Below are 24,858 nucleotides of genomic sequence, written 5' to 3'. Positions count from 1 at the left end.
AAATGCCTAACGAAAAGGCCCCTGGGGCAGATGGATTAACTGTTGCTTTCTATAAGGCATATCAAGACAAACTGATCTCACACATGGCAAATCTATTTGAAGAGATGGCTAAACTGGGCAAGATGCCACCATCTATGAGAGAGGCCTCTTTAGTCACCCTATTAAAACCTGGAAAGCCTCCCGAACACTGTTTCTCTTACAGACCCCTGTCACTGCTTAACACAGATACAAAACTGTTTGCCAAGGTGCTGGCGAACAGACTAGCACCCCTTCTGCCTAAGTTGGTAGGGCCAGGACAGACAGGGTTTGTCCCCGGGCGCTCGCTAGCTAGTAATCTTCGTAAGCTATTTGGAACCATAGCAAGAATCAACCCGAATGTCAAGGCAGCAACATTATTTATAGATCTTGAGAAAGCATTCAACTCGGTGGAGTGGAGGTTTCTATATGCAGTCTTGAGGAGAGTGGGCGTGGGAGTAATCTTTTTAAAACTAGGGGGTGTCCCGTACGCACAGCCAGTAGCACATGTGCAAGTTAATGGTGCTCTGTCACATCTGATAGATCTTGATAGGGGCACGAGGCAGGGATGCCCAGTTTCCACCCTTCTGTACGCCTTGGTGGCGAAACCGCTGGTGTGTGCAATGCGTGAATACCACACATATAGAGGGATACGATCACTGCCATATAACCTCAATATTGCAGCATTTGCGGATGATACATTACTCTATATACGTAATCCAGAGCAAAACCTGGCAACGATGTTGCAGGAGGTGGAAAGATTTGGGCAACACTCAGGGCTATACATCAATTGGCATAAGTCAATAATTTTCCTGTTAATGGCTGCCACCACTCCCATTCACACTAACTACCCTATAGAGTAGACTACGGACCCAGTTAGATACCTGGGCATAAAGACACATACGGATCCAGAGGTCACACTATCCGAAAACTATGGATGTGCGATTCAAGAATTAACAGGTCATTGAAAAATGGATTAAGCTTCCATTGTCCCTTGTGGGCCGTATTGCACTAATGAAGATGGTGGTGCTCCCTCGCTTTCTATTTCTTTTCGTAAACATTCCCATCAGTTTGCTTAAATCCTTTTTTCATAGCTTAAGGACATTGCAGACACGCCTCCTCTGGGCTGGAAAAGAACCTCGAGTAAAATGGGTAAACCTAATCAGGCTATATTCGGAGGGCGGGTTGAACGCCCCAGATATAGAGAGATATTATAGAGCTGCAAAGAAACTACATGCGCATGGTTGGATACATGGCCCTCATAACTTGCCGAATCTTTACATAGCACATAATATGGTTTCCCCCACCCCGCTACCGAAATTGTTGACTGGTAGATCTCAAAATTAACCCCGCATAATTGGTCCAGTAGGTTGTACAGGGTCTCAACTATCCAAAATAGCAGTCAAGCAGCAGCGGAGCGCCATTTACTCTCCCAAACTACCCATAATCTGGTGCGATTGGTACCCACTCAGTAATGACCGCGCAACCATACAAACTCTTCATAAACTGAAAATAACACACATGAGACACATATTCCGGGATGGAGTTGCGACAACAGGTGTCCTCTCAGGCCCGGGCATTGATTGCGTTAGACATTTATCAATACTACAGAGTACGGCAGGCGTTGCGTGCGACACTAGGCCCTGACATGTCTGTACTGCAAGAAATGAAACCACTGACGTATCTGTTACAATCGGAATCTCCACAACATGGTATCACAATACTTTACACAGTCCTTAAGGGGCAGGCAACCCAAGTAAAGCAGAAATTTCAGCTAGAATGGGAGGAGGAATTAGGAAAGGAAATCACAGTTGCGCAGTGGTCCCACTGCTTTAGTAAGATTAAAGCTATTTCGCAAAATGGACAGCACAGATTAATTCACTTTAAATACCTTCATAGAACTTATTATACACCGGCACAACTATATAGATACGGGCTGAGGGAGGAGGACAGATGCATTAGATGTACAGTAATAAATGCCAATTTCACACACCACGCATAGAAGTGCCCTGGTGGGGCGGGGTGTTCACCGCATTGAGCGAAATGCTGGATGAGGAAATACCAGAGTCACTGTTGGTTGCTCTACTGGCGTTTGATAAAAACATTCCAAAAGCTGTGAGAAGGCTGGCCTCCATGGGCTACTGCTTGCCAAGCATAGGATGCGTGGCCACTTGTCTAAATTACCTGAATGGCATACTGATCTGGCCAATTGTTCTACGCAATCGGAGAATAATAATGCGTGAATGCCTGTTAAATGCCAACCTAAAGATATTTGGGAGCCATATCATACATGTCTGTTGAAACAAGCCTCAGAGGATTCTACACACAGTGCTGGACAGGAATGATGTAGGTTGAATGAGGTTATCGCTAAGTGGTCGAATAGTGGTGCATGTAAAAGTGGGCGGCAATGGATTGAATTAAGAAGGGCGACAGAATATGTTGGATTTGTAAAATATTATGGAAATTAAGTGTATTACAGGTACCCACAGGACGCTACAACCTTTTTTGAGTACTGAACAGGTAGGTTGTGGACTAAGTGTCGTAAATGTTAACTATTCTGGCTTGAAATTGCTATACCAATCAATGTGTATGCTAAAGGGATTGTATTGTGTATATACTGCAAGTACTTCTATAATGTTCCTTCTTTTTCTTTTCTCTTTAAACTTTAAATAAAGTTTAAAAAAACAAATGTCAGCAAGGGGATGTACATAGATGTTGAATAACATAAGGCTTAGAACCGAGCCCCAAGGAACCCCAGAAGAAAGAGAATGACAAGTCAACATAGAATTAGAAGAATAGACCTGAAAGGTCTAATCCTGCAGAAAATATCATTCTGAACAATACCGATGTTCACAAGACCTTCCAAAACTATTTAATGAGACACTGTATCGAAGGCTGCGCTCAGGTCAAGTAGGATCAGTGCCATCATGCCACCATTATGTAAAAGCTTTGAGATGCTATGTAACTCCCAGCAGAGTTGTAGTCAGCTCCGAAACCAGACTGTGAATGATGAAGATCATGAGATTCACAAAGGAGGCGATTTGCTGGTTAACATGTTTGGCAAGAGTTTAGAGAGCAGTGGGAGCAGCAAGATTTGCATATAATTAGACCAATTGGTGTAATCCAAACTGGGTGTTTTCAATAGGGGCAAGACTATAGCATGCTTCCATAGTTTGGGAACTTGCCCCTCCTGCAAAGAGGAATTAAGAAGAGTGACTAAGATGTGTAGTGATTCTGGGGGAAGTTTACTGACCTAGGCCGGAGGTCTAGATGAGAGCCTGACTTTAGGGATTGCAATAATGCGTATAATGAGGAACATCTAAAAGAGCAAACAAATCTAGGTATTGCTTATTGCAGGAGGTAACTGGATAGACAGTCCGATTCAGTGAATGCGGCCGATAAAGCTATATTAATGGTCTTCCCATCCACTGGAGGCTTGGCAATCAGGGCAGTAGAAAGTGCATGTTAAATGTCTGCCACCTTTATTTCATAGAAGTATGAAAGTTCTTTAAATTGTGACAGTGATAGAGAAGGTGGGGAGACGATTTACTAGTGTCAGATAACTCTTTAACTATGCTTAAAAAAAAAAAAAGTTGTGGGTTCTGAGCCGCAGAGCTTTTATCTGAGTAAAACGCAGCACGAGTACTCCTGCATAGTATATGATATTCTTTCTGTGCTTTTCTATATTTAAGTTTGCCTTGCTATCAGAAAACATTCTCCAACTCCTTTCCAGATGCTTAGACTGCTTCCCACACCCCCTCCAATCCACCTTAGATTGAACAGCGTCAACAGACTGGGTAGAGTATCTAGGAGTCGGGAATTGAAGGTAGGGAAGTCAAGCTTAGGGCACGTTCTGGACATGCACTTCAAGAGGGATCTACATTTTTTGTAATTTCTTTTCTTTTTTTTTTTAAAGCAGCCGATTTCCTTATAGGAAGTGACGCCGCATTAAAAAAATAGCTTACCATTTTGAAAAGCTTCGGTGAGCTGCCAATTATCTACTGGAACACTGCTTCCTCCTGCTGAAAATGCCAACATTTTTCACAAAGGAGAAGGAGTGCAGAGAGGATCTTTTTCCCTCTGAGAATTATTTACCAGCTCACATTGGAAGTGGGTGACTGATCAATGGTTTTCAACTGGAACTACAATCGCAAGTTGGAAGGTATCTCCTTACATGAACTTTCTTAATTACAATTATGTAATCACTACTTAACCCATTTGGCAATTCAGAAAAACTATTCAAAATCACAAAATGGGTTTTGTAGATCTGTAGAAAGGTTTTTGCAGCCACAAACTATTTTTAAAAGACTAGCGGTGGTCAGATCCACCTCTAGGTTCTGGTAATTATTTTAGACATATTTGTAATTTAATCAAAGTCTTTTACTTTGAACTGGAGTATCCATTGCAATAGGTCTGCAGGATAGCCTGCCTGTCCAGATTCATTCTTTTGTTCCTTCACCCCAGCCTTTTTCCACTTGATCCATCTCTTTTGTACATTACTTTGAATATTATGTATCCTTGAAGATTATGTATCCTTGTAGCACACTAGTTCAAAACGTGTACTAGGTCAATGACTTTTATAGGTACGGTGGAAATAGTGAAAGTATCCATTTCTGACCAGGTTCAAAGTATCCCGAATAACAAACAATTGATCACTAGGAATTGATAGTCTTTGGTGTACAGACAGCTTAAAATCCCATTTTTCCAACATTTTAAAGCTGCCATAAATGATTGTGAATGCAGGAGTTCCTTCATGTCCTTGAAACAAAGACAATTGCGGCATTTAAGTGTTCTTTAGCCCTCTAAATATTATATTTTAATATCTTTCACCAACATTGGGTTATGATTTGAATTTTCAAGTTATTAATAGATAGCACTTAATACACTGGCATTTGATAAGGAAAGACAACCACGTTTTATGCCAAGGAAATTTAGCACAACCAAACTTATTGGGATACTTGTTAGTTTACAACTGTAGGTCATCTTAAGTGAGAATTGTAGATAACACTGTAAAAAAGTTTTGAAGTCAAAAAAGCATGCTGGCCAAGGCTAACGAGGTGTTGAACTCCACTGCCATATTTTGAGGATGTCATTTTTTTCATAACTAGTGGCTTCAAAGAGGTCAAGTGCCTCTGAAATCTAGTTTTCCAGAAATTTGATTTGGGTGCAGGAGTTAAGAAGGCTAGTCTGATTATCAATTACCAGAGTGGGAGTGTTTCTCTCCTCCCGACTATCCCTACTCTAGGTGTATAGGCATGTTTACTCTGGATGATCATATGTTTAAAAATGATCTTATATTAGTCTCACAATTCTCAAACTAAAGGCACAACGGCATGTCGGTCAAAGAGTGGGAGACAAGTGTGGTAAAGTCCCTGTGCCTCTATTACAGTCGTTCTCATACTGAATAGATAACTTACATCTGACCAACATACAGTGAAAGAAATTTCACATTGTTGTCCTCACACGACAGAACTCCCCGTGTTAACGGTTACATTTTACAATGCTGTACTACTCTTACTCCTTTTTCTATGTACATCTGCTCTGTATACAAACGATACTAAAATGCATGGTCTGCAAAACGCATTTGTATGTATTTATAACAAAAATGGCAATAAATCCTTTTTAAAAAACCACCCATTAAAAGAAGAAAGAAGAATATAGATTAGAAAGCAATACCTGTGGTTTCGACTTCTTTTGGAACGCACATAATACGGATTACCAACAAACGCAGTGTTCCCAGGATAACTAGGATAAACGATCTGATAGTATGCGTCATGACATGTCATGACATTGGCAAGACTATGATGCTCTAACCTGGTAACAACCAGATTACCTCCCCAACATTCATACCTGAAGCAGGCGACTTGCTGCGTCGTGAAGGTCCAGGACTTTTAGATCCAGGCTGCCGGGATGTACGTGAATAAGAAGGCTTCATCACGCGGCACTCTGGAAAAATACAGAGCAAAGGTAAGGAGTTTGAGATGTTCACCAATTACAAATCTGACAATGGCTGAGACAACCCACAACACCTTTTCTAAGTATACTATTCCATCTCCAATAACTTGATTTCACATAAACCACCATTTGAGGCAACAAGATAATGCATCACTGTGTAATTTCAAACTAAAAATCTTTTTCTGCACCTTATTTTTCCAGGGGTCCATTTCAAAGCTGAATGTACCACAATCTACAATTTCAGAATCGGATAGAAATGTCAGTTTTAAAGGACAGAACTAGTCACATTATTTCTGTCTCCTTAGTAGCAGAAAGTAAAAATAAAAGACATTTATTAAAGACATGAAAAACTACCATTTCAAAATGTAGTATTCCAAGCTCTCAACTGATTTATGTCGACAGATGTATCCTGTGTGTCCACAATGAGAGCTACAGGATGAATTGAAGGCAAGAGACCGTGTTCGTTACCAAAGGTAATGTGTCACCTTCCAGGGAGGAGCTGAGACAGGCAAGTGCACATGCTTCCATGGGCAGTGCTGATGCCTGTGGAGAGTATAGTTTTTCGGAGAGAATCTCAGGAGACATGATCTAGACAAGGCAAAGACTTTAACCTGTATTATAAGAGTATTAAAAATAATTACAATGAATTTGTAATCTACATTAAATGCATTGAATGTAAAATATAGTTGTTAAGGCAGCCCTTTAATGGACCTGTAGTAATGCATCATTTTCAGATTTATCAAGTAAAAGAGGGTGTGTGTGGTGTGTGTGTGGGGGGGGGGTTGTGGGGTATGTGTGTGGGGGGTGTGGGTTACTTATACATACACATATCTATAACAAGAGGTAAAAAGATACTTAATTGTTGAAAAAACCCAAATACTAATGTTGAAAAAACAATGGAAATTCTCAATTTGTAGTTTACTGAGCTAACTAACTTGTGGTCTCGCCATTTTAAATTACATAATTGACAGTACTGATGAGTCACCTCCATGGTATTATGCAAACTTTACCCAGGGAAGGTTGCATGGTCCCATTGTACAATTTATTTTTGGCCTCTGGCGGGGTCAACTTTGGGTCCTCCCCATGAGTGCCAAGGGGTCAGGGCATCCCTAGCCTGCCCCTTCAATGTCTTTAGTAATCCAGGACACGGGAACAGAGTCCTTGTGCCATGTAATGGTGGCTGCAATATTTTCTTCACGTTACGGCCAGCCAATCGGATAGTTCAGTTTCACAGGACCTTTTTTTAAAAATGTATTTACATTGCCATGTGACTTAGGCAGGACCAACCATCCAGATATCACAATAACTTTAACCCCGCCATGATCAGCCTGAGCACCTCTTAAAATGCAAATTTCTCGATTACTGCTGAATGGATTAACACCAAATATCGGAACGCTTGCTTCCTGAGTAAAGTTCTAACGTTTTGCCAAATTTGGTGTAATTCCACTCCGCTGTATTGCTTCCTGAAAATTCCTATGAGAAGATGCATTTGAAAGCAACTTTTTAGGGCACCTCTTTTTTCTGGTCTCTCCCCTTCTTTGAAAAGGGTACCGCAAAGATTTCCAAGAAGCAGCTTAAACGGATGAACTTTGATTTATTTTTGGGAACGTTTTGTGAAGAATCATTACAATAAAAAGGGGTGGGTGTTCCAGGTGGGTCAGAGACAACCACAATAATAACAACAAAATAAAAATATGGAGTACAATAAACAAATGAGTGACAAAGCCGCTCATTTATTATTGATTGCTCCTACCAAGGTGTGCCTCATAATGCCCTTAGGCATTGTTGAAGCACATATTTTCTAGCTGGTGGTGACCCTAGAAGAGACAGGGGAACCACATAAGATTTTTGTAATGTTGTGGGGGACTGTAGGGAATGCAGCAGCCCCCCAGCAACATTAAAACAAAAGACAGTCAAGCCTCTTGGGCCATTTAATACATGACCTCAAGAGAGCTAACCATATTTTTAAGAGCACTCCGAGATGCAGCTGTATTCTCTTCAGCAGAAGTGTGTGAGGTTCTGGTAGAAAAAATAATTTTCTATGCTGATGACACCCAGTTATTGTTCTACTGGGGCAGGGATGAAGTGTTTTCTGGGGTGAAAAGATGAGCCTGTCTGACATCAGTTTTTCTGTGGCTAACAAACCACTAGCTCAAATACAATGTAGAAAAGACTGAGCTACTTTTCTTTGGTGTTAAGGACTTTGAGCCTTGGCAATCCTTTTTGCCAGCTGATGCCCCTCCTCCAGGTCACCATGCTAGCTCACTAAAGAATTTAGTCATTACATTTGATGACTGTCTTTCCTTCATACCTCAGGTCAATGTGGTGGTGGGGACTTGTTTTGGACTACTGCATGTGCTAAGAAAGTTTCTTCACTTGCTTTCTTTCTTAGCTAGGAAACAGGTATGTGTATCAATGCAGTGTACCTGGGTCTTCCAGACTATCATCAATAAATTGCAGGTGGTCCAAAACACAGAAGCCCGCACCCTGTTGGGTCTAATGTTGAGAACATGTGTCTCCACATTTGAGGGCTTTGCACTGGCTCTCTCTCTAGAAGAGGATTATTTTCAAGATTCTGGTACTGGTACGGCCCTCCATCAGTTTCGTGCAGGGTACCTTAGAGCAAGGATTATTCCCTATGCTCCATCTAGATGCCTTCATTAAGCCAACTAAGTTTTGGCCAAAATCACTCAGATCCAGCGCTGGAGGGAGGTACCTTTTCCTTTTTAGGCACATCAGCATAGAACAAATTACCCCTGGAGTTGCAGGCCATTTGGGCCACTGCTAAGCTTCGGAAGAAATTGCAAACATGCCTCTTTAATCAGGACTAATGGTTAGGGTCTTTTAGTCAGTCAACATCTGAGGTGCGGAGCGCCAGGACCCATTACGGATTAACCGAGCATTATACAGGTGCTCTTTACATTACATTACCCCTAGTGGTTGTTTCTATGGTTGGACTTTCTGCCTTGAAAAACGTTGAAAGAAAGCTTCAAAGACATGTTAATTTGTTTTTTTAAAAGAAGGCTTCATTCAATATTTTAGACAATCACTTTTATTACAAATTGCAATGTGTGAATTCATGAAATCTATTTGTTTGATTATAGTATATTGGTGACTTTTTGACAGTCAGTATGGCACCTTTAAACTGTTGCACATAGTCAGCCATGGACAGGCCCTCAAGTATGCACTGTGCCCAACTCCCCCCTAGGAGGGCCTGCGACCAACTTCTCGCTGCGCACAGCCAAAGGCCTGAGCTGTGGGAGGTAGGATATACAGGGGGGTTGGGTGCAGCAGGGAGCTGGGTGCTAGTGGGGAGGTGGACGCAGGGCCTGGCCACAGGCAAGGCTCTGTGTCCAATCCCACTTCCATCCCTCGCAAGGCGATGGACATATTATAATACCATACTAAGTCACTAAAAGCACCAAAAGGTTAAAGTGACGTTAAGTATGGTAATGATATCTTACTTTACCTTTTTTTTACAACTTAGAAACTCACTGGGAAAACTAAAGGTTAAAGAGGACGTTCTAGTTAGGTGAAAATGTCATAAAATATGCATATATACACACGCACAAACACAATGTATGTTTACTTAGACACAACAAAAACTGCTTCCAGTTAATTAATATAGGGTGAATAGCAAAAAAACAAGCTGTGTACATTTAGCCACAAGATACATGTGTATATTACACCATGTAAATATGCTGCTTCTGTGTACATATAGGTGTATATATAGAGGGGTTTATGCTTTCTATTAATATTTTACAAAGTGTCATGTGTATGTATGTATGTATTCATACCACTACATATTTAGATGTCTGGGTATGGTCTCAAAACATGCATGTTATTTTCAGTTCTTTGTTATAATATATATTTTTTTAATCCAATACCTTCCACCTTTGTTCCATTTCTTCCCGTCTCTCACAAACTCATCCCAAACCTTTCTGACTACTATAAACTCCCAAACATCCTTTTTTAAGTTTCACTTCCTTTTTAGACAATTCACCCAACTACCAGGCTCACATCTCCTCTACTCCGAATAAAAACGTATAACTTACCTTTTCTAATCCACTCTCATTATTCTATCCTTACTCAAAACACTACACATTTAACAAACTTACCGAAACTAATCCACAAGGGAGAGAAAGTACATTTGACTAATCTACTAATTATTTAACTCCAATCTTGGGTAAGGTAGTAGTGTGCTGCTCTCCACAAAGCGCTTCAATGCCTTGTCAGGGATAGTAAGCACTATATAAATTATATTTACAATTATTAGATATTATGGTCTAAAAACCATTGGAGGGCTGAATGCAGACTTAAACAATATTATATATCTCAGCTCAGACACTGAACACATTCAGCGTTTTGGGACTGCATCTCAGAAAACTCAGACTGCATTTGAAAAGGCAGTGAGCAGCAAAATATAACCACAATAATATAAACATCATGGAAGTCTTGAGCATACATCCAGAACATTGGTGTTTACACATAGAAAATAAAAAACGCTATTCTTACTAATAATGCAAGCTATTCAAAATATTGACCTCTAAAAATAAAACTTATCACAGACATTTAAAAGTGGTAGAAATCTGATAAACCATTAAGATTCGAAGGTGCATTTCATAGAAGTAGAATGAGCTTTGTGAAAACTACCCCACAGGGCACCATTCCCAATAAAGTCCAAAATGGCAGAACTGCTCTACTTCTGGAGGCAGCAGGTGGGACATTTAGAGCTGTGACTAGGGTAATGAATAGGCCCCTTCCACTCAACCTCTTGGATCTGGGACTAGCTCCCTGCTCTTCTAAAATTGGAGCCAGGTGGGTTAAAGTGTAACCTGTGATCTAAAAGACATCTCTTCTCTAGGATTCTCCTATCAAACTCTACAGGTGCAAGTCTTCCCCTGGTCCCTTTCAAGTTAGTTAAGTTCCTGGACCCTCTTCAGCGGTCATTCTTGGGTTGAGCTGAGTTGCATACCTCACCAGTCAATCCTTCCGGCCGAAGCAGTTACTTCTGCTCTGGGCGCAGTACTGCAAACCTCAAAGTGGAGCACTTACATGTCCATCTGTCAGGAAGCTAATTCGCTAACAAGAGCTTCCGGCAGCAAAAGAATAACTTTCTAAAAGTCACTTTTCTTGTATATTTGTTATATACAAAATTCAACATCACCATTGAATTGGCTGTTTACTACATTTTAAAAGTGGTTGAATGATCTTTACAGCTGGTTCCAAGCCAAAGATACAAAAATGGTAATTGAATTGCATTCAAGCTGTCCATATGAAACATGCTACAATCCCATATAATGAAAATGGCTTTTGAGGGCTATTTACTGTAGGAACATGCCAGTCCTGATTTCTTACATTTTCCACTTGTAAACAAAGGACACCCCAACTTGTGGGCTCCACTTAGGAATGACTTCATGCTTAAAAGTAAGGTTCCCACTGATCAAAAAGGTTTATTTTGACAGATTTGGCTGAATGTTTAAAGGTTGCAACAGTCAAGCTACACATGTAGGCCAAAAGCCATATTTTCCCTGCAGGCCTAGTGGATGGCATAAAATGTACTGCAGTTCATTGGTGGCACTTAACTTCCATGCCCTTGTTGTATTTTTAGCACCATATACTAAGGCCTTACAGAACAAATTAAACGTACCAAGGATTAGCCAATTTCATCATGTTTTAGGGTCAGCAGTAATAATGGAGCTGACCATGCAAAGAGAGACTTTTCTTTTTATAGGGACTATATAAGATGCACTTTGATTCAATCTCGTGATCATGAAAGAAGTGCATTTCAAGCAGATTGTTTCCAACATTTTGGATGTAGAAAATCATTTGAGAATGTAGATCAGCATAAAATCCAGGTCATTCAATCTGTATTGATACTATGTTCCTGTTCTACTTTTGTAACAGTGTGGTGGTGTATTATGCTTTGGCTTGGCAGTGTAGATTTAGCTTTGTGGAAAATAAGGGTATGATGAAAGGGTGTCCGTTGGCACGGGGTATGGCCAATATTTTTAATAATCATATGCCTGTGGCTCTATTTGTAGCTTCTGATGATCTTGCTTATCTTAAAGGGGTATTTGTACCTTGGTCACTCCACAAAAATACTAAGTAATCCCTCAATCTGAACTCAAATTTAAAATGTTAAGCTCTGGGGTTAGTACTGCTGAAGCATTGTATAGTGGTAATGTGGAATAGATCAAAATCGACACTGATGAAATATTATGACTATAATCATTATTTCAAAGGACTGCCATACGTTTGGTGGAGATAGAAAGCAAGTCACATAGACATGAGCTACTTAAATGAAATTAGGAAGAGAAAGACCATTTTCATATATCTTTACTTAGTTTTATATAGCCAATCAGACTATTAGCAACGTTACACTTTTCCAAAGGAGAGAACATACAAGATTTCTGAAGAGCCAGAATGACATACAATTTGAAGATTCTTCAGGGCATTTACACAAGAGATAAACAGGTGGCAATATTTTTTGACAGGAGAGATTTTTATATATAAACCCATACTGAGCTAGAAATGTATGCATTTTCAGCTTGGACCACAAATATTGAGTAAAAGTCCAATTGAAATGTACTTTTGAAAATACTAAAATGTATTTTCTGACTTCTCATAACTTTTAAACCTGGATCAGCTCCTCCCCATCAGCGACAGTATTTCTGTACTTGGTCCTGCACTAATGCTTCTTTATATTAAAATCTTTAATAGTGTTTTAATATTGCAATCTATGGAGATGCTATCCTCATTTTCATATTTGCAGCAGATATGGAGCGCTATCTACCAGTCTTCCAAAAGTCTCCTTATTTTCCACTTCTATCAAACACTGCAGCTCGAACAATCACATCTTTCCAGATAGTAATCTTTTCTCAAGGCTTACCTACTTTTACCAGACACTGTTGTTTCCTCCTCACTCATTGCTTCTGTCTATTACCAAGATTTGCTTAATATATCGTGCAGAGTCTGCTGTTAGAGCCTTTTCTAGACAGCCTTTTTTCTCTCCATGCTTTCCAGGACACTACACCTACAGTCTTTGCACCATACTTTAGAAAATGAACTTTCTACATAGGTTCAAATGACATTTTTAAATAGGAATTGTTACTTTAACAGGGTAATTGTGTTTCACAAGGGTAGTCCTGTCTAGAAACTTGTAACACACCATGGTGATCTCTCAACTTCAAATATTCAGAACTCCCAATTCGAGATCATAAAGAAACACAGAAATACATCCAATCAAGACATTATATTGATATTTTAATTTCTCAATAACAGACATGTCACAGTGCCAATATCCCACATAGATCTAGTTGCCTAGCTACATAATAATACACCCTTTTCAGTATAGGTCGGAGCATTTTAAAAAGTGTACACTTACCAAAAGGAGTGGAAGATCCATAACTGAATTCATGTATCTTTGAAGTGCTGGATCCATGGATCATCATCCTGTCCTTCCGCCTGTCTGAGTTTAAGAAGACATCCTTGATTTCAGAGGATTCTGGGCATATCAGGTACCTATGAAAGTCTTGTCACTTCTATTTATGTGTGCCCACTGGCTTAGCTTTGTTCCATAGTTTCATACATGGCAAACAAATGTATTTGCTTGCCTCATTTATTCAAGTGTGCATGCCCATAAACACCCGCATGGATTTTAGCCATTCAAATGGAGCTGCTTGTGAATGAGGCAACAGACAATGCCTGTTAGTACATGATGGTAAAGTGTGGGCATGTTTAGCACATAAATTGAAACTGTTACATTGGAATACTCTGGACTATATAGTCCAATAAACAGAGGCAATGATGAAGATTGTGACAATTTGGTAGATGACGGGTAGTGATAGAACTTTCAGTGAAATAAATAAATGAAAACGTAATTTGTTTTTGCCATTGTGCAACAAATCATGATCTCCAGCTTTCTGTTACATCCTCCACTGAGTACTGCGAGGAATTCACCCATGCACAAAATATGATATTTTGCCTGTGCAGTCAACTCAAGATGATAGTGCTAGGCACAGCTGCATCACAGCTTTGAACCCAAAAATGATATGCACATACATGTACAATTCACAGACTCACTACCAGTAGCCTAGTTTTGTTCAGCATATTGATGTCTTATTACCCATCTCATTGGGCCCTGCCTATAGTTTGACGTAGTTGTGAGAGATAGAGCAAGGAATAAGATCTCAGCTGCATTATTAGGGTAAGCTTTAGCAAAAGCTGTAGATGGTCTGCAAATGCTCACTGATTGGTCTCAGCTGCTCAATATCTTTTCCAAAATGGTCAACAAGGTGTGTCAACTATTTATGCCTGTTAATACTACATCTCCAAACAAATAAAGGCACCTTGGTTTAGTGGCAATAATGGTTGTCAAACTGAGGCTATCTGGCGTGGTTCTCAATCTCCCCCCTGCATTGATGACTGTCCACTATTAAGTATCCCATGGGTACTCTTTCAGAATGTTCAACATTTTCTTTCATTGTCTGCATTACCTGAGGTAGTGACTGTGTCACAAGAAAAGGCAGAAGATTTAATTACATTTTTAATTTATCAAATTACAGACATACGGATTGGGTAGGTCCAGCCTCCTGCATAGTTATCTACTGGGGAAACTTTACTTAAGCCACTTTACCTCCTGTCTTTTTGCTTTCATTACTGGAATTGCTTTAGACTTCATCATTCATTTAAGCTCACCTATTAGTTAACAAAGCCTTTGCCAGCTTTAGTAGCTAGGGCCTCCCTCTCCTGGGCCTACAATTAATTAACAGCTCACTTGATTCATGAGCAGCTCTAGATCTTTGAAGAAAGCCACAGTGACACCACTCCTGAAGAAAGTCAAGCTGGACCCAGACATCCTAGGCAACTATTGTCCTACTGCCAGCCCATATTTGGTGTGTAACATCCTAGAGAAACCAGCATGCACTCCATAAGAGGTCTTCCTTGAAAAGTACTACGTTCTAGATAATTTCCAGTACAGATTGTGTTCCAAAGATGGCATGGAAACAACACTTACAGGTGCCTGGAATTATCTGTTAGTCACCTCAGATAATTAAGCAGGCTAGTAAGAGTCTTTTTGATAATGTTGGCTCAGTCTTCAGCTTTGATATGGTTGTTCATTCATTGCTGCTAGAATGAGGAACGCTATTGTAGCCTCTGATTAAGTCCTCTGATGTTTCACTTTATTTCTTCAGGAAAGGAGACAGTGTATGAAACTAGGAACCGGTCTGCTCCATTTTTCCTATTATTTGCTGAGTTCTCCCATGCTCAGCCATATCCTCTCATTTGGTGCGCAGTGAAGATTTAAAATTGTACTCGTTAATGGAGGACACCCTGCTCTACGTTCGGGTAGCTGGGGCGTTGGATAACTGAATTTACATAAGATTAGTTGAACCTAAGCAGTCTAAAATTCAGTTCTTCAGTTCAATACTGATGGACCCAAACATGCTTGCATTTATCGCTTGCTCCTACTTTATTGGGTGTCTCCAAGTAATATGTGAGCCAGGTAAAAAAATAAAAAACATTTTAGCTGAGATCGAAACAGGTCTCATTACTCAGACTGACTAATCAGTGAAAACTGGTGTACCCTCAGCCAACTTCAAAATGTACTGTTTGTTCGGTTTGCCTCCGGATTCCCAACATATCATGTTGGGAGCCATTATCAAGTCCAAGCCCAACTAGAGTAATGCTTTGTCTGGAGGCTTCATATTTCTCAAAGTTCAAAATGTGGTAGAGCTTCAAACTTTGCCAGTATCCCTTAATGGGTCCTAAGCTTTAAAATGAACTTCAGCTGTATATTCCAAGGAAAACATATATGCTTTTCTTTCACAAAACAGGCGATGCTTGGTTATTTTGTAAACCTTCCACTGCTTTCTATTTTATTGTTCTCACAGTTTACACAAGTTTGATGCCTGGCACAGTTTAGCCCAGTTTGGACAAGGTAGAATTAAACTTTTCTAGAATGGTGCAAAGAATGATTAATTCTTCCAAAGATCATGAAATCTGGAAATGGTTTAAAAAAAGTGACAAATAAACCCTGCAGATTGAATAATGGTTCCCTCTGGGTTAGAACAATATTGCAAAAACCCATTGATAACAGTTTTTCCTGACATACTGCTAGTGGCAAGAGTACGTCCAGACATAGTTCTGTACCTCTGTGTGCCATGTGAATTGAAGATGTACCTCACAAACAAGACTCAGAAAGACCGAAACGTGTCTGTGATTGTTTGTGTTTCCACTGGGAAGGGACATAGCATTGTGGTTGGACTGCACTGCCCCTTTTGGGAAATGTCAAAATCCGATTTGCACATGATTGGTCCTCTTTAGTAATGGCTCATAGAGGAAAGCATTATGGTGTAGGATGCTGCCCATAGCAATCAAAAGTGGTTCAGAGCACTTCAAGCATTCACTCAATTACTTTCTGTGCTCTCAATTATTTCAGAGCAGTTAGGCTCTGTTTACATTTTCTGACTCACACAAACACAGAAGAAAAAATAACAGCCATCAAAATTGTCCCACAACTTTCAGCTAGCAGAGAACTGCATAGGATCCATCAAGCAAGCCACTGGATTTTCTTGTTCTTAGAGCTACAAACAAGGAAGACTGCGTAAATAACTCACAGACCAATTGCAAATACTACACAATCATGTGATAAACTCTGTGTGAATCTCTGGGACTGCAATCATACAAATCCGATCTTGAAAGCACTTGCCTATCAGCCAGTGACGTCAATGGTCAAACTCCTTGGCACCATCCAAAGATTCTACTGGAACAAAGGACCTAAATATGGCTCCCAATTGCCAACCAGAAAAGAACCATCATGCAGCCAATTTAACACCTTACCAACAAACAAAACTGTAAATGACAATGCAGCAACAACAATACAGATATACCAGACTGGAGCATCTCACCTCTCAGCTGTTTGGTCTTCACCTACTCTTAAAACTGTTTTAATGCCTTACTTTACAATGCTTTTTACAGAAACCTGTAGTGAACGCATGATGAAATAGTGGTACTTCATAACACTCCTGCATTAGCCATGGGCTTTTCTTTTTCCCCCAACTACGCAAATCTCACCATGGGTTGGTTTGAACAACAGGTGGCCTGGACCCCAGCGAATGATGAGTTTTTGGAAAAAAAACATTCTTTGGCTTCGTTTTATAGATGACCTCCTAATTATATGGGATGGTACAGAGCTTGAATTTAAAAGTTACTTTGCAAGGCTTAATAACAACATATCAAAATTACAATTCACTTTTGAAATCAGTACAAAACAAGTAACTTTCCTCGACACCAATATCGATGTGGAAAATAATACACTCCACACAACATTACATCGCAAAAAAACATCTACCAATGCAATACTACACGGGGAAAGTTTCCACCAAGACACTCTAAAATGGAGTATTCCCTATGGGGAATTCCTAAGACTTAGGAGGAATTGCTCTGCAGATAATGAATTTAAAAAACATAGCCAACAAGCAAGTGACAGGTTTAAAAAACAGAAATATCCAAAGAAAGTAATTGAAAAAAGTCTGCAAAGAGTAACAGAGCAACAACGAATGGACATACCGAAAAAGACCAAATCAAAAGAAGAAGCTTTGGATCAGCAAACAATAAGGCTCATCACAACACACAGTGTGGAAATCTAATCAAGACCAGCAAATACCACTGGGGCATTCTACAACTTGACCCATCACTGGCAAAGATAATGGGAGGCCACCCAAACATAACATATCGTAGAGCAAAAAATATTGCTGACAAAATCACGCACAGCCACTTCAAAGAAACTCCAACTACAACATGGCTACAAAGAGAAGGCTTCTGGCCATGTAAACAATGTAAGGCGTGTAAAATCGCAAAAAATGTGACAGAGTTGGAGATCCAAATGGGCACCAAATGGAAGATCAGGCAACATCTAACCTGTAAAAGCAACTATGTCATCTACATGGTGGAATGCCCATGTAAGCTACGCTACATTGGGAGCACAATCTTTGAGGTCAAGAAAAGAATCCTTGAGCATATCCGAGCCACCATACATAAGGATCTCTCGAACGCTATAGCAAAACACATGGAGAAAGAACATGAAAGTTGGTGGGAATGTCTCCAGTTTTGGGCCATAGAACAAATACCACTTTCAGAAAGGGGAGGAAATCGTGAAAGGACCCTACGTCAAAAAGAATCAAGACACATAGTGACTTTCAGAACTCTGGATCCGAGAGGTCTCAATCAGAATGAAGAACTTTATGTACACCTTTGAAACTTTTCCCAGTGCTTTAAATGAAATAGAGTAACATCAAGATGAAAGACACAAGAATGATCATGAAACGAAACACTAAGTTTGAAAAAGGAGGAAATTAAGAGTGATACCAGAATCATTAAGAAATGAAAACCAATAAAAAATAGCTCACCAGGGAGCATGAAAGAAAAATTGTAAATAAATAAATAAGGACATGAAAAAAGACATAATGCACCAATTTGCCGATAGAACATTAAATATAACTAAATATTGTTAAAAAATGAAAGAGATAAGCACACTAATCACTAATGTCACAAAACTTGTAATGTATATACCACATTAACCACAATGCACCAAAAGATATAACAGGAAGTAACTGTGTGCAGATAGAAATAAAAGAAGACCTTTTCTCTGCTTCACACTAATCCCGTGATCAAGGTCAAAGTAACTTGACCAAAACGCGTAGGGCATGGTAAACAACTAATAAACCCACTTGAATTGCTCTTGAAAACAAGTGAGCGCATCTTTACTTCGCCCTAAGGCGAGAATCGAGATATTATATATATATATATTCACTTAAAAAACCATAGGTTTCACACATGTTATAGTTAGCTGGACATTTCACTCATAAAAAACCAATGAAATTCCCCCGTTATAGTTACTGCAGGCAACTATAACTCACGCGACCGCAATCCTCTGCTGATGCTAATACTGTATTTAGACACTTATTTACCCATGTCTTCTTCCATTAATCTTTAGCTATACATATATTACAAATATTTATTTTTCAGAAAGACACATATGTCATCAGTGATGTAATATCTGACGTCATCAGCAGAGGATTGCGGTCGCGTGAGTTATAGTTGCCTGCAGTAACTATAACGGGGGAATTTCATTGGTTTTTTATGAGTGAAATGTCCAGCTAACTATAACGTGTGAAACCTATGGTTTTTTAAGTGAATTTGCAAGGTTTTTTAAATGCTAATTCCTAACTATAACGAGTGTGAAACCTATGGTTTTTTCAGTGAATTTGTACGGTTTTTTAAATGCTAATTTATTTATGTATTATTTTTTTATATATTTATTTTACAATAAACTACGTATTAAAAATTATTTTTTTTTTTTTGGTTTTCACCCTGCGAATTATTTTTTTTTTTTGTAAAAAAATTTTTTTTTTTTGTGTGTTTTTCAGGGTGCGCGCACTGTGCGCGCACCCCCGCGATTTTTAAAAAAAAAAAAAAATGTTTTTGCCTTCGGGGTCCTTCAGGGACCCCCTGACAAAGGCTAGGGGGTCAGGAACTCTCTACCCTGCCCCCTTTTCACGTTTGCCACCTTCCTTTTTCACTCTCGCACTGAAAACAAACAAAATGGCGGCCGACACTTCCTGATTTCGACCGATTCGAACGTTGACTAACATGTAACCACCAATCAGAATTACGCTCGCGCACGTTAGGGTGCTCGCACGGTGCTCGCACGGTGCGCGCACCCTGCGCGCATATAGATATATATATGCTTTTAAATGCTATTTTCTCCGGAAATACTGAACAGATTTACACCAGACCTGCAAAAGGCACTTCCTTGACCTTATGGCTACCTCTCTGCCAAATTTCAAGTAATTCTGTTCAGCCGTTCGGGCTGTAGCTGTGTCTAAAGGTCCTATGGAAAAATGCATGGGAAAAACGCGTTTTGGGACCCCCCTTTTATCTCAGCCCCCGCTTGACGAATCCCCCCGAGACTTTCAGGGTAGGAGCGGAGCGTAGCGCCCCACCTATTTTGAAAAATTCGCGAGGATTCGTCGACCGGCGCCAAAGTTATTCAAAATAGAATGTTGCGGATTTCCTATGGAAACGTGGTCCTAACTATAACTACCTACTGGCGACCGCCAGTAGGCTATATATATATATATATATATATATATACACACATACATACACACACATATATATATTTTTTTAACTTCTTTAATGGATTACTTCTTTAAAATATTCCTATGTCAAAATATCCAAATTCACATCGATGACACCACACATAACAATTCTGCTGTATTTGCAAGACCTGCACCCGAGAGTAAATGATTATAAAACTAAGCCTCCATCACAGAAACCACAAGTACCACTCTGCTTGCGCCCGGTACTTACAACCAAGGAGAGGAGATTGCGATTCAAATGAGTCACCTTCCTTTGAGCTCTGAAAGACACTGTATACTACTTTCTGCAGAGAGCCAAACTCAATTGCCAAAGGTGAGGAAATAGGTGGAACAGAGCAGGCAGTGCTTACACAAAACCTACAAATGTGACATGCAGAGACACATAGTACCCGTGTGGGGTTGACTTCGCCATACTGTGGGAAGGAGGTGACAAAGTCGAACATGTAGGAGCTGTTAATTCCCTTCCCATGTCTGTTATTCAGCAATGAAAATGCGATTATTCCAGGGAAAGTAGGCTATTGCGTATATGTCGGCAAAGTCCAATGAATTCTCATTCAGGTCCTCTCTATCAACCTGAATGCAGAAGATAATCAGAGGAAGTATCCTCATTAAGGCAATGCTTCAAAGATGACACAAGAACAGAATAATGAAGTTGTTTGAGGACAGCAGTGCCAAGTTAGTTAGGGGGCAATGCGAAGAGGATTCCACTGAAAACTATGCCCGATTTCTCAGTTTATTTTTAGGCTGAGTATGTGACATTACCAATACTGTCATTGGACAGTAGCAAGTAAATAGGACACCAAGATGAAATTGGAAGAAAGTCCATATAATTACAGGATAATAGAAAGTAATGGGTGATAGTTCAAGAATATGCTGGACAACTGCAAGCTTTTAACACAAACTATGTTAAATGCGGTTATTTCAAATTTACTGGGTGTTCAAAATAAGAATGGCTACTGAGGGCTAGCAAAACTCTTATAGGAGACAGTGAATTATCTGGGTTCATAAAACGCAAGCATCAGGGATAACTGCAAAACAAACAGGGGAGTGGAAACTGTATGCTGACCTTGTGGCAATTTCATGATTTACTAGAGGCAGCTGCATCTTAGTTTAGTTTCTGTTAAGGCATTGTATTAGCTCTTTTCTCGGCAATTTAGGTCAATAGTGCTCATTTCTTGAGCATATTTTTGGAAGAAACCCTTATAAGAACAGTGGCTTTTATTCTAAAGCTGTAGAACAGATGCAAAGACCAATCAGGAAATCTAGGAAAGAGATGTAATGTAAATTCATAACAAATTAATTTGTGTTTATGTTGAAATGCTCCAATCCAAAGTGAGTACAGTGTGCTGAAGTGCTCCTATCCAAAGTGGGAACGTAGCATGCCTGGTATGTTTAGAATAAAGGAATAAAATAATGAAAATGTAAAGTTATGTTCACAAATACATTTTGCAAAGACATCAAATTATTCTAGCAGAATGAAAGGTTAAGAGCACGAGGAGCAAGCCAATAAACATCTCCATTGTCTGAAAGAAAGAACGGAGGACAGTGCATGGTAATAATTGGTTATGAAAAAGCCGGCCAATCACAATCAGTCATACTAAGACAGAACGAAATAGGTTGGCACATCCTCCAAAACGTTGTAAAACAGATGTAACGGCCCATATCAGGTAAGGTTGAATTGCAAGGACATCAAAAAGCTCTACATAGGAATATGTGATGAGGTCAAACATAAAACAAACAGTGAGATGGTTTCCCTCACAAGAAAATATACCTAGGAATGTGTACTTAATGTGTGCTAGGAGAGTGCGTCTACCTAGGAATGTGTACTAAAGGCAAAAACAGAACATCACCAAAGTTAGAGGACCCCCTTACAGTAAATGTGGGAGATAATCAGCATGAGACACACTGCTTCTGTGAGCTGTAAGAGACTTTCAGGGCTGTAAGGCGTCACTAATAATTACCGAGTAGAGACTGAAGGGCTGCAGTTTCAGAGTTTCACACATTATAATTTCACAACTATTCCATAACAGCTTCACCTGACTGACTAGGAATACTTGTTTGAGCATATCCCATTTGAGAATTATTTACATGAAGGAGATTAGCTAAACGAGGTTTATTCCAGAACACATCAGTTAATTGAGATAATAGACTGGTAACCCTCAGCAGTCCCTGCAAATGGGCATCTAAAAATGGTTTCTTTATGAGCCTCTTTCGCAGAGACAAATTTGCTGAACTCTTTTCTTCTATAGGTAGGATCCTTGTAAATGTGGTAATACAAATCTTTAAATGAGAAGTACTAGTTAAACTATACTATAGGGAGGTGAAGAGGTTTCCTATAGAAAGAGGAACGTTTGTTAAACACTTAAATCACATAGCCACTAATTATTTTTAAAGGCAATCCACAGAGAAGGAACAATTTAACTCTCATATTGCATTTTATAATTGTGATAAATGATTAAAACAGAAGCTTTATTGTTGTGATGACCTAACATACGATTACTCGTTTTATCAAATCTAAAGGCAGTAAAAGCATTAGTTTAGGGTTACGTAGAATGCTGAAGACGCATTGGAAATGGTGAGAGATATCAAGAGATATTAAAAGGATAGGCTGTTAAAGAGAACACTAATAGCATCAGCCAGTCACATTAGTCGAACATAAAAAAGTCAGAAGCAAAAGGATGGCCTTAGTTTGAAAACTTGGTTTAAAGGTAGGATCTTGCATTTTCTATTTAGTTTGTGGCTTGTGATCTGGAATTTATACATTTTACAACCGGATTATTCCCCTACAGGGAAAAAGTTTGAGCATCGGTCTCAGAATATTGCTATTTCAGGCAAACTATCCATTTTCTTTTTTAAGACTTCTGAATGTACCACTGCCAGAAAAGTTAACTTTTATTGCAATATTCAGAGTACCTTTCATTGTTTGGTGCAACTCAGTCTGAGGGCAGATTATTTATTAACCTTTCAGTGAACAGTGGGATTTACTGATGAGCAGTTTATGAGGATGATAGCAACATTGCCTTTTGGAACCGCCAATGCTGTAAGTACAGCTCGTTCCCTTTCTCAGACTAGTTCCTAACTATCCTATCACTAGGTACATCGCTCACATATTCTCCAGCAAGATTTGCACAAAACTACAGGAAAAATCTATACATTACACGTTGCTATTTCCTTTAAATAAGCAAGTTTATGTAGCTATCGTTGGATGCAGAGTCATTCTGCTGGTGTGAATAGAGTATCCATTTCTGGCATTTAATCAAAAAAACTAAATTGCAGATCAGAATTCAAAGAAAGAAAACATGACTAAGCTATTTACAGGCATGGGTCAATAGGAGAGTTCCCATTTTAAGCAAATGTATAAATTCTAATCGATATCATGAAAATGTTTAGTCTGGCCTAGCCCACTTTGACTCAAATCAGCCGATGGTAGGGAAGCCAGTGGCTAGACTTTCTTAGGGGTGGCAGGGCCAGGTATTGGCCTTGTGTGCCGCCGGGGCCACTGCCCCTTTGCTGTGGTAGCAGTCTGAATCTTGATATAAATTGTGTGTGTGTTATTCACAATTACAGATGCTGCTCAGAAGTAGTCCTTTATTTTTGTAAAATCTACGTATTTATGGCCACAGCACAATCGTGCATCAGGATGCCCTAATATGATTTCCGCCCCTAATGTCTGGCAACCGCATGTTCACATTAAGCACCTTCACATTGGGACATATCATTCTAACCATCATGGTGTAGGCTGACGGGTGATTGTGCCATGCTGAAGCACAATTGGAAAGATCAAACCTCGAGAGGGAGTGTAAACCTTAAGAAAGAGTCCGCTTAAGTCACATAGGTTATTGAGCATCTAACTTCCATTTAGGTGTACAAAAAATAATGTGCAGGAGTAAATTCCACATCTGGAGTCACAGCATCATCCTTTAAATAGATGCATATCGACTACAGATGCCTTCCTGGAGATGAAAGAGCCTTGCATTTAACTGGGGTGCACAAGAAAGGATTTCTCCACAGCAAAAGATTTTTTCCGTTTTCAGGGAAAAAAATAATTTTTCTCTTGCACTTTTGCATGTCATCACAAAAAATGTATTTCAAAATTAAATCCTAAAAGAGCACAAGTCTGATTTCTAACAAATTTGTTATGTGGCTCAAGATCCAAGTTACTAGAATACATTTTATCCAGATTAGATACCGCACAATTTGGCAAAACAAACAAAAAAAACCCACAAATTATGGGAAACAAATCTTCTGCTTTCACAGTAGCTGGGAGAACCGGATTATTAGCTAACGTGTTTGTGTGGTTTCGAAAGAGGAGGGACATTCATTGTAACATTTTGAGATTGATAAATGCAGTGTTTTAAGCTAATCACAAATACGTAATTACAATGAATATTCTTATTGAAGGTTTTAAAAGGGGTCTACCTTTGGACTGTATATTAGGGGGCTCACAACAGTGTAAATAATTACATATAAAATGATAATAAATAGGGGAACGCTGGACCATATAAGAAACAGACTATACAGTCTGAGAAGAGATTTGCATTAAATATTCCAAGCGTCACCTGAAAAATCAATAGGATTCATAGCATATGAAAGTATGTGGAGTTGGCGAACAAGAGTCTCCACACAACACAGTTTTCTTCATTGTTAGGCTATGCTTTGATCCCCAAATCGTTGCCTGATCGCGATGAAAGTATGTTAGATCATGTTAAGTGCTCTGTGT

General features: G+C 39.4%; 1 protein-coding gene across 5 annotated transcripts in view; it reads right to left on the bottom strand.

Moving 5' to 3' along the window:
* Positions 1 to 24,858, bottom strand: part of DCLK2 (doublecortin like kinase 2) — a 378,330-nt gene that overhangs the window by 159,606 nt on the left and 193,866 nt on the right. For 3 of the 5 annotated variants that reach the window (XR_014978130.1, XM_085641648.1, XM_085641649.1), the window contains exons 4-5: positions 13,358 to 13,441; positions 5,866 to 5,961 (exon numbers count right to left, since the gene is read on the bottom strand). Coding sequence is in view for 4 of the 5 variants with exons in the window: in XM_085641648.1 (XP_085497774.1) it covers positions 5,866 to 5,961; positions 13,358 to 13,441 (180 nt within the window). In the remaining variant the exon portion in view is untranslated. The remainder of the gene's footprint in view (positions 1 to 5,865; positions 5,962 to 13,357; positions 13,442 to 24,858) is intronic. The other 2 variants (XM_085641650.1, XM_085641651.1) reach the window with 1 other exon arrangement.

This window comes from Triturus cristatus, chromosome 2_2, assembly GCF_964204655.1.
Source record: "Triturus cristatus chromosome 2_2, aTriCri1.1, whole genome shotgun sequence".
Lineage (NCBI taxonomy): Eukaryota > Metazoa > Chordata > Amphibia > Caudata > Salamandridae > Triturus > Triturus cristatus.
This window is presented reverse-complemented; position numbering and strand designations above follow the sequence as displayed.